This window comes from Gallus gallus, chromosome 1, assembly GCF_016699485.2.
Source record: "Gallus gallus isolate bGalGal1 chromosome 1, bGalGal1.mat.broiler.GRCg7b, whole genome shotgun sequence".
In the NCBI taxonomy this organism is placed as follows: domain Eukaryota; kingdom Metazoa; phylum Chordata; class Aves; order Galliformes; family Phasianidae; genus Gallus; species Gallus gallus.
In genome coordinates, this window is record NC_052532.1 from 121,465,308 (window position 1) to 121,475,552 (window position 10,245).

Sequence of the window (10,245 nt, forward strand, 5' to 3'; positions counted from 1 at the left end):
ACACATACTTGGCAGCAAACACCAAAACAACTAGTAAGAATTGCCAAAGGCAAGCTGGTAACACATCCAGCATGGCCAAGGCTCTGTGTTTGTGTTAACACACTCACTCCACACTGCCTATCTAGCAGATTATTTTACAGCTTCCAGTTAATTCAACAAAAACCATGTTTTGAATGTGCCACGCATCTCTTTAGTTCCAGTTTGTGCAGGTTTAAAAGAAAGACTAATATACAGTTATTTAGCTTCTTCACTGAAAGATTTCTATTTTTGATTCCCTGGCCAAAAAAGCAGTGGATCGTTACAGAATGCTTCCTGCTGAAGAGGCCGGCTGGCTACCTCAGCCTCCTTCCCCAATTCCCATGTTACAGCCTTTGGCTGCTATTCCCAGCCCCAGCATACGCCAACCTCTCCTAGGCATAAACATTTCCCATAACTGGATTCCTTGTTTGAAAAAAACTGGAGCTCAGACTGTAGAAGGCTCAGCCAACTGAGTGTCTTTGCAGAGTGAAATTAAAAATGCTGGCTCTTTTTGGCTGAGTGTTTCCCCGTTGCTATCTCTAGCTAAGCACAGCAAGCTCCACCACAGAGCTGATTTCAGCCCTTCCTGGGTCTCAAGGAATGTGAGCCTCAGCAGCACAGGATTCACCGAATCACAGAATCATAGGGGTTGGAAGGGACCTCTGGAGATCATCGAGGCCAAACTCTATGCTAAAGCAGGTTCCCTACAGGAGGTTGTACAGGAAAGTGCCTAGGCGGGCTTTGAATATCTCCAGAGGAGGAGACTCCACCACCTCTCCGGGCAGCCAGTGCTCTGTTATCCTCAATTTGTTTTTTTTTTTCCTCAGGTTTATATGGAACTCCCTGTGTTCCAGTGTGTGCCCACTGCCCCTTGTTCTGTTGCTGAACAGAGCACAGCCCCAGCCACTTGACTCTCACCTTTGAGATATATATAGGCATTGAAAAGATCCCCTCTCAGCCTTCTCCTCTTTAGCCTAAACAGCCCCAGGTCCCTCAGCTTTTCCTCATACAGGAGATGCTCCAGGTCCTCCAGATACGAAGACTGCAAGTCACAAAACGTTAAGGGACACCCGCGCAGTTTGGAGGTGTCCCTTTGAATACACAGGAAGATCTGGGACAACCTAACTTGGTTCCTAGCTGCTTCCATTTCCATCATTGCACAGGAGGACGTTGCCGGCTGCTCCCTTCAGGTCATTACTCATAAGCCGGCGGGCTTCCCGCCCTCACGCTCCCCCCACGAGCCGCCCTCACACTGCGGTTAAACAGCACCAAACCCGTCCGCTCGCTCCGCCGCTGAATTTGCTTTACTTAAAGCCCCACCACGCGGCCTGATCGCGCCCACACTGCTTGCTGTTCCCCGAGCACACCCGCCTGCCTCCTCCACGCAGAGCCGTCGGGCCCGCCCCTCACAGCGGCACAGACACACCCGACCCCTCGTGGGCCGAGTCCCGGCGCCCCGCAGCCCCAGGCGCTCAGCCGCCTCCCAATCCCTCCCTTCCCCCGTCAGCGCCCCATCCCGCCCGACGGCCGTGGCGCACCCCGCCGTCAGGACCGCCCCGCGAGGCGGGGCCACCGCTCCGCACCCTCTCGCCCCCACCACCCTTTCCCTCTCCCGCTCCACGCCATTGGCTGTCGCGTCGGGTGGCGGTGGCGCATGCGCCGCGGCGCGAGTTGGAACTTGGCGAGCTGGCGCGCGGCGGGAGGAGCTGTACCGCCTCTGGGCGCCGTTACCTGCTGTGCTCGTTTGTTGCCGTCTCTTCCCGTCGTCTGTGCGTCCGAAATGGCGAGTAAGGAAGGTAGGTAGATCCCCTCCCTCCCCTTCTAGGTAGGGCTGGGATATCTGTGTGGAGAGGAGGGCAGCGGGGCTTCCTTCCTTCCCTCCCTCCCTCCATCCCTCCCTGAGGTGCTCTGGGACCCCCGCTCTGAGCCCTGGCCCCGACTCTCCCGCAGTGCTGGAGGACACGGTGGAGGAGCGCGTCATCAGTGAGGAGTACAAGATCTGGAAGAAGAACACCCCCTTCTTGTACGACCTGGTGATGACACACGCGCTGGAGTGGCCCAGCCTCACTGTACAGTGGCTGCCCGATGTGAGCAGGTGAGGGAGTGATGCAGTTCTGGAAGGCAGCGGTGGGCGGAGGGCTCAGCAGCTCCTGTACCTGGCTGCATGCTGTGATGGTTCCTTCTGCTAGCCTGTCTCAGTTCGTTCTACTCCATCTGTCTCAGTTAACAACCTCGGCAAAGTCACTCAAAGCACCCGAGGCTGCACTGACTTGCCTTGGAATCATTAAGGTTGGAAAAGCCCAGTAAGATCATCTAGTCCAACCATCCATCTCACCGTGCCCACTAACCATGTCCCTCACACAGTTTTTGAACACCTCCAAGGGCAGTGACTCCATCACCTCCCTGGGCAGCCTGTGCCAATGTCTTACCACTCTTTCTGAGAAGAAATTTTTCCTAATACCCAACCTGAACCTCCCTGATGCAACCTGAGGCCATTCCCTCTCATCCAATTGCTGTTACCTGGGAGAAGAGGCCAACCCCAAACCTCACCATTATCTCCTTTCAGTAAGGTCTCCCCTGAGCCTACTTCAGACTGAACAATTCTGGAACTTCCCTTTGTAAGTGTGTGACAGTTTGTTTCACTTACAGCACTCCAAACCCTTCAGGTAGGCAGGAGTTTTGAGAAGAAGCACTCCACGTTGTCTTGAGGTGTGAGGAGAGAAATCTTTGGCGTTGTATTGAAGCGTGTTCTAATGAGTGTGTTCTTACTGTCTGCTATAGTGAATTCTCAGAAGAAGAAGAAATGTGCTACAGTAACATCTTGAATGCTGTTTTTCTTGATGTGTGCCACAAATTGCTGTTCTGTGGAAGCTATCTTGTCTGTATCTGTATTCTTTTGTTACAAGGTTGAACTGAAAGGAATATTATTCTTGTAAGACTGACACTTAATGTCCTGGTTTGTCTCTGGCTCATGCTTGGCTTTGGTTACTTTGATCTTCCCATTCTTCCACCTGTCTCTGAAAGTTTGCACTCACTAGTCCATTCCTTAGAGAATTTTGGAGATGGGACTGCATTCTGTTCCTGTGTCAGCTAGTGTAGACTCTAACTGGTCAGAGTAACCATTCAGGACTCCATCAAGATAGTGGACAAGGACCACTTTCCTTGTGTTGTTGTGAGCTGGATACAGCTAGCTTTTAAGGTATATTACACACAGAGTTCATGCAGTAATCCCAGGGTGGTTACTTTCCTCTCAAAAATTCCACCTTACGTACGAAATGCTGTACTTGGTGGCTAGATAATCAGTTGTACACTAGACTGTTTGGGAAAGGTGCTAAGAGATGTGAGCTAACTAATGATGGCACAGAGAAAATGGAGTGGGGACTTGAGGGTGTGGAGCCCTTGTGAGGAACACTTCTGCTTGCCTCGTATTTTGCAGATTGACTTAATGTTCAGTTTAGAACCTGGTATTCCCAGTTATCGAGTGTCAGAATCTGTAAGCCATTTAAGGCAAGGACAGTCTCTTTGTATGGCACCTGGCATGATGGGACACCTGTTCCTGATGCAAGTAAGTGTGTGAACATTGTGTGTACATTGTCTTTCACCCTCAAAATGTGTGATAATGCCTTGGAAGTGGAGTAAATAATGCCTACAGTGATTTATGATTGCCTCAGTCACACCTGTTTGCTTGGACTCAGATAACCTGAGTAGTTTTTGGTTGTTTTTTTTTTTCTTTTCTTGCTTTATAGAATGCAGAAGCTGCTTGTTTTTGACTGTTCAAATGTTATCCTTTCAGAGATGAACGACACTGCCCCTTCAGCCTTTTACTTATTACTAAATGTTGTGTTTAACTGCCAGAGGAGGAATTTGATTCTAGTTAGGTAGGATTTGTGCGGAGTTTTAAAACGAGCTGCTGAATACTTTACTAAAATAGTAAACAGTAAACACTTCTAAGAGAAGGTTGCAATTTTTCTTAGTAGTATAGAACAGTGTTGATTGGTTTTTAAAATCAATATCGTGCAACTACTGGGCGGATTAAAGACTGAAGTAACTATTAGTATCACTCTGTAGCTACTGTGCAAACTTTAATTGTTGCATTCAAGCAGTAGTGGCAGTGTTAACTGGTTTTTATTGTCACTCTAGCCTTGCTGGTTGTATCACTGGATTGTGTATGTTAGAGTCTCGTTCACTCTATTGCACAAGTCTCTTGTGATAAAGGATCTCTTAAGCCAGTCTTTTTTTTTTTCCACTCCCTTGAGAAGTTTCGATCCATTGTTGCTAGCTATCAAACTTCTAGAACTGAGCGTGGCTTTTACTGCATTAATTTTATTATTCTAAACAGGCCAGAAGGAAAGGATTACGCTCTACACTGGCTGGTTTTGGGAACACACACCTCTGATGAGCAGAACCACCTGGTTGTTGCAAGAGTCCAGATACCCAATGATGATCAGTTTGATACTTCCCAGTATGACAGTGAGAAAGGAGGTGGGCAATGCATGCATTCTTCAGTTACGTGTTAGCTGTAGCATTAGTAAGCATTCTGCCTAATGGTTCTGTAACTTTATTAAAAGCTGGCAGGTACTTACCAGTTCACTCTAATTCCATATCATTAGTAGCAACTAAAAAAAGAAGTTCTTCCAACATTACAAGTTCCAACTAACGTTATGATATGCAGTCACTTCTAGCATTTCTGCCAGATCTGTTAGTTGTGATGAAAGCTGATATATACCTATCTCTGATAGGGATTAGAGCTCTGAAAGAGTTTGTTTGATAAATGATTCAGCATACTTAAAGTGTTAATTTTATGCCATGTGATTCTTAACTTTCATAGGCTTTATTTTATTGTTATTTTAAGATGCTTACTATGGTTTCTTGGAGTGGGGGAGAAACACAAAATGCTGTTTAATGTCAATTATTCTAAATGGATTATCAACTGACCCTTTTCTGTCAAATGCAGAGTTTGGTGGGTTTGGATCTGTGACTGGCAAAATTGAAACCGAAATTAAAATTAACCATGAAGGTGAAGTGAATCGCGCTCGTTACATGCCACAGAACCCATACATCATTGCTACTAAAACTCCTTCTGCTGACGTGTTGGTGTTTGACTACACTAAGCATCCTTCAAAACCAGGTGGGTCAGACTACTTGAAGCTAAGCAAAACGCTTCTGTTGCCGGGTTCAATGTATTTAGTTGTAATTGGGAACATAGGTAATGAACTCTGGATAAGGAGGCACAGGTCTTCAGTGAGTTTAACTGGTCACGCTTAACCATTAATCAGTCTCCACAGAAGCAGCACTCTACTAGGAAACTGTTGTGTAAAATATGATTATTGCAACAGAAACAAAGTTCTTAAGTAATAAAGGTGTTCTCATGGATGATGTGCAAGATGAAGATAAATGAAAGGAATTTCTTCTCTTTCAGACCCAAGTGGAGAGTGTAATCCAGATCTTAGATTAAGAGGGCACCAGAAAGAAGGCTATGGTTTGTCATGGAACTCAAATTTGAAAGGACATCTTCTCAGTGCATCAGATGATCACGTAAAAAACACATCTCTTTTTTTTCTCCTTAACAATAGACAATTAGGGAAGAACAGAATGAGCGTAGCTTTATATTGCTATGTGGAGAAGCTCTAATGTCTTGTATTATGGAATGTTATGTTGGTTGGTTGACTTTTGCCTGTAATTGGCAACCAGTTCTTTGTAATCTTCTGGGTGAAGTAAGAACAGAATGTTCTCAATGCTGGAAGAAATTGGAGTACCCTTTAAACTGCCTTGGGTTTGATGCCATATACTAGTAAGACTGTCAATGATCAAGTGAACTAATAGCCAACAAATTTCTTTGAGCTTTATAAGTGAAACACAATGTACTGGAATAGGGATGTTTTTGTAAATTGCTATCGTGACTTTAGAATAATCTTTGGGACTTGAATTTGCAGAAAACTCGTTAGTAACTCAGTTGAATTATCACTTATAATAGAACATGATTCTTATTTTCAGACTGTGTGTTTATGGGATATAAGCGCTGGGCCAAAAGAAGGCAAAATTGTTGATGCAAAAGCAATCTTTACTGGGCACTCTGCAGTAGTAGAAGATGTGGCATGGCATCTGCTTCACGAGTCTCTGTTTGGATCTGTGGCTGATGATCAGAAGCTTATGATGTAAGTTAGAGTAGTGCTTGATGGATAGTGCTGCTGTGTGCTGTCAGTGGACCAGTCCAAAGCACTTGGAATGTTGTTAAGAAATACATGAATTCTGGGATAGTCTAACATAGCTCTCTAGTGCAATCAGTTGTAATAATGCTGCAGAAGCTCTGAAATCTGCATGTCATATAATGAGTTATCATCACGTGAAAGTAAATTGTAATTAATATGTACATCAGGTTCCCGATGTAAACTGCTTATGTATAGTAGACAAAAGCCCTAGGAGGATTTGGGATTAAAAACTGTAGATTCAGACTAGTTTTAGTAATACAGTGGTCTCTTAATGTGTACTGTAGATAATAATAATAACCTACCATGAAAACTTAACGCTTGTTCTCTTCCACTTTCTTGTCCCTGCTCCCCCCCAAACCCTTCATTGCAACAGCTGGGACACGAGATCTAATACTACATCCAAGCCAAGTCATTCTGTAGATGCTCATACGGCTGAGGTCAACTGTCTGTCCTTCAACCCATACAGTGAATTCATTTTAGCAACTGGTTCGGCTGACAAGGTTCTTACTCGTGTTTACCTTAAATATGCACATATTCTTAAATGGTAACTCTAAAGCCTTTATAGTAATAATGTCTTTTTCTTCTCCCAGACAGTCGCTCTATGGGATCTTCGAAACTTAAAATTGAAACTCCATTCTTTTGAGTCTCATAAGGATGAAATTTTTCAGGTGGGTAGCTCTTCATGCAAGCTGTAACAAAAACTAGATGAGTAGTGACTTGGACAAGAACGTGTGGGTTTTTGTATGGTGTCTAACCACAACAAATAAGTCTGTTAAAAGAAGTACTGAATTGGGGTTCCATTAATAAGAGATGGTACTGCATGGTTTCTTTTCTTGACAACTTACTGCTAAAAAGATACTGGGAGCCTGCAACCACCCTCAGTGAGGGTAGAAGTCATCTCTAAAACATCTTACCTTGAAGAGAACTTGAGTTCATATCTAATATTGTGAGCCTAGCCTGTTTAGTAGTGTCCAAGCAACAGGCAATTAAATTCATGACATCTTAAATCTGCTGCAATGAAATGGTGTTGGCTTTTCAGTTTGAGAAGTTGTGTGACTTTAAAGCAAGAGTTTGAGTTACAGGGTGACTGTTGTGCTGGAATAAACTAATTTATTGTATCTAGTTGTTGAGAACTGCTGGTCAGGTGACAGTTATTCAGTGTGTGCTTTAGAAATGAGTAGTTGTGCTCCAGTGATATTGTTTTCTTTCATAGGTTCACTGGTCTCCTCATAATGAAACAATCCTTGCTTCAAGTGGTACTGATCGTCGGCTTAATGTGTGGGATCTAAGGTGAAGAATAATTCTTTGCATTTACTGTGGACGTATATGCTGAAGAAGCAGCTGCAGATTTGCCTTATTTGTACAGTTCTCCAGCCTTTCTTGCTTAGCTCAGACCTGGTCATTTAGTTATACGATAGAAGCAGCACAACATTTCTAATGTTACTTTCCTGTGAGATCTTATTGCAGACAAAGTTTGTCACTGTGTTTAGTTATTACTGATTTTTGCCTCAGTGATCTTCACAAGTTAGATTTTATTTCAGTTGCGATAAGGCAAATGATGCTGGTAACTTAAATTGACAGGGTTTGGAATTTTGCATGTTAATAAAAGGTATAAACTACTTTCTTACAGTAAAATTGGAGAAGAACAGTCTGCAGAGGATGCGGAAGATGGGCCTCCTGAGCTCCTGGTATGCTTTTCTCCTGGTTACAATCTGCTGGCATGGCAGCCTGTATGGCAGTACGATGCCTTACGACTGTGCTCCTGAAAGTGCAGCAATTCTTAAACCTTCATACTTTCCTTGCTTTTAATCCACGGTTCTAACTGGCAACCGGCTTCCTCTGCTCAGTTCTAAAGACAGCAGTTTTTCAAAGCTGTACTAGGCATGATTTACACGTCTTCATTTTTGACCACACTTAGTGTTTGGCCACATACTTGTCAGTACTCATCTATAACTAGAAGCGTGTCAAGCCACCACCTCTAATTGTGTCTCTTCTCTTAGAAGAGGTCCTATGTAGGTTCAGAACCTTACTGGTGCACAAAGTCTGAAGCTTAAGTTTTGTTTCATTTCCTCAGGAAATAAGCTAAAAATGCTTATAGCTTGTTTTCTCAGTTTCCTTTGTAAACTCTACGTGTGCTCATGTGATTAGATGAGAAAATGGATATAAAATGTGACAGGCGTATGTAACCCAACCTTGCATGAAGGAGCGCGGTTTCAAGGATGTCACTTGGTTATTGCTATCAGTAAATACAGACTGTTGTTTTCAGTGCTGTCTCAGGGATTGCTTCTGTGTCTGTATGTGAATTGAATGTGCTGTTTTATCTTCTTCGCATCTGTATTGTGAATCTCCAGTAGTGACCTTTTGCTTCTGTAGTTATTCCCAAGTTAAATTCATTAGGCTGATCTCAGGTTTTTAACAGAGACGAAATGACTTACCGAAGCTTGTGTTTGTTGGTTTTTTTTGGTTGCTGTTCTTTAACAGTTTATTCATGGAGGACACACTGCCAAAATTTCAGACTTCAGTTGGAATCCTAATGAGCCTTGGGTCATCTGTTCTGTATCAGAGGACAACATAATGCAGATATGGCAAATGGTGAGTGTCAAAACAACTCATGAGCTGCTCTGAAGCTTGTCACGTAAGTGAAACTGGAGTGGCTTCTTCCCCCTAGCACAGCTTGCATCTTCGGTGACTGAAAGCAACTCTCCAGTTAGTTCATATTATTTTGAATTATAAGATAATCGATCAAACTCTTGAAGAAGCTCCTTGAAGCAAACACTTTACAATAACATAAATCCTATTTTTAATAGAGGAAAAAGTTCAACAGCCTTAAATTGGTGTCAGAGGTCAGCCTTTCAGTTTTAATACTTGTTCTTCAACTTGATTTGTGTGCTTGGGCTGAAGTTGGAACACGCCCAGAAAACAATATGCTCATGTTAAGGAATTCAGTGGCTAAGACTTATCCTACTGAAATAAGAGAATGTGGGAGAAGAAATGCTGAAGTATAACCGCTGTGTGCGTGTTCCTGAGTTTGGCTGCTCTTCAAGAAAAGGCAGGGAGAGGTTCCCCTTAAGATAGGGGTGATCTCTCTGCTGCCTTTGTGTTACCACGTTGGGTTTTTTGTTTTGTACCAAGTGTAGTAGTTGGCTTAAAAATGATTGCCTACCACTTGTAATGTAACATTTTGTCTTTAGGCAGAAAACATTTACAATGATGAAGAACCGGATATAGCAGCAGCAGAACTGGAAGGTCAAGGAACGTAACTTCTCTTCCTTGAGGCAGTGCAATACCGGATGTGACATAGTAATGTAATTTGACTACTATATGAATACATTAAGAAAAAAGAATGGCACTGCATCAAAACAAGAACATTATTAATTGGGCACACAAAGTTTTGTATAGACAAGTCGGGATAGCCATGGTTATTTGGGGACTTTGAGCTATTTTATACTGTACAGCACTTACTTTCTAGGGAAAATAGGAATGACTGAATACCTGTCTCTATTTTTAATCAAACTCAGCGGGTTCCTGTAAATCATTAACTCCTCATTTTTCCCACAATGAAAGGGGGGAGGCAAAAAAAAGAAGAAACTTCTATTAATATGTAAAAAGAGCTTTTCACTTTTACACAACACTTTTGGCTTAGCTTTGCATAAATAAAATTTATTTGATAGAATATTTAATTGTTGGCCATTGATTTAAAGTGGATGCTTTATTGCCTGTGTGCAAAATGGAATCAGAGTCATCAAGGTTGGAAAAGACCCCTCGAAGCAAAGGAGGGTTTATTTCCTGGCGAAGGAAGCGTAGTACTTGATTGTCATGATGTAGGGGCTAGGAAGTGATAGTGGGTGGGTTGAGCCCTCCTGTAGCTTTTGCTGGTTTAATTCTTACTTAAATGCAGGTCAGGCAGTTGTCAGCCTCCTTCACATAGTACTGTATTTTAGACAAGACATTAGCCTGCTGCTGGGAAGTAGCAACTATTAACAAGTTTTTCTCTCTTCTGTTCTTCCTTTTCTCTACT

The 10,245-nt window shown here is 43.2% G+C and overlaps 1 protein-coding gene across 1 annotated transcript; it reads left to right on the forward strand.

The window, feature by feature from the left end:
- Positions 1 to 1,676: 1,676 nt before the first annotated feature.
- RBBP7 (RB binding protein 7, chromatin remodeling factor) lies at positions 1,677 to 9,900 on the forward strand. The gene is made up of 12 exons (NM_204670.2): positions 1,677 to 1,814; positions 1,969 to 2,113; positions 4,358 to 4,500; positions 4,973 to 5,146; positions 5,438 to 5,553; positions 6,013 to 6,173; positions 6,601 to 6,727; positions 6,818 to 6,895; positions 7,441 to 7,517; positions 7,858 to 7,915; positions 8,709 to 8,819; positions 9,419 to 9,900. Exons 1-12 carry the CDS (start codon positions 1,799 to 1,801, stop codon positions 9,485 to 9,487), a joined length of 1,275 nt encoding a protein of 424 aa, NP_990001.1. The 5' UTR covers positions 1,677 to 1,798; the 3' UTR covers positions 9,488 to 9,900.
- Positions 9,901 to 10,245: the final 345 nt, after the last annotated feature.

What these genes read in the sequence shown, in the direction of transcription:
- RBBP7 (NM_204670.2), top strand. An exon ending in GTATGACAGTGAGAAAGGAG is followed by an intron (nt 4,501 to 4,972) that starts GTGGGCAATGCA and finishes TGTCAAATGCAG; the next exon opens with AGTTTGGTGGGTTTGGATCT. An exon ending in TAAGCATCCTTCAAAACCAG is followed by an intron (nt 5,147 to 5,437) that starts GTGGGTCAGACT and finishes CTTCTCTTTCAG; the next exon opens with ACCCAAGTGGAGAGTGTAAT.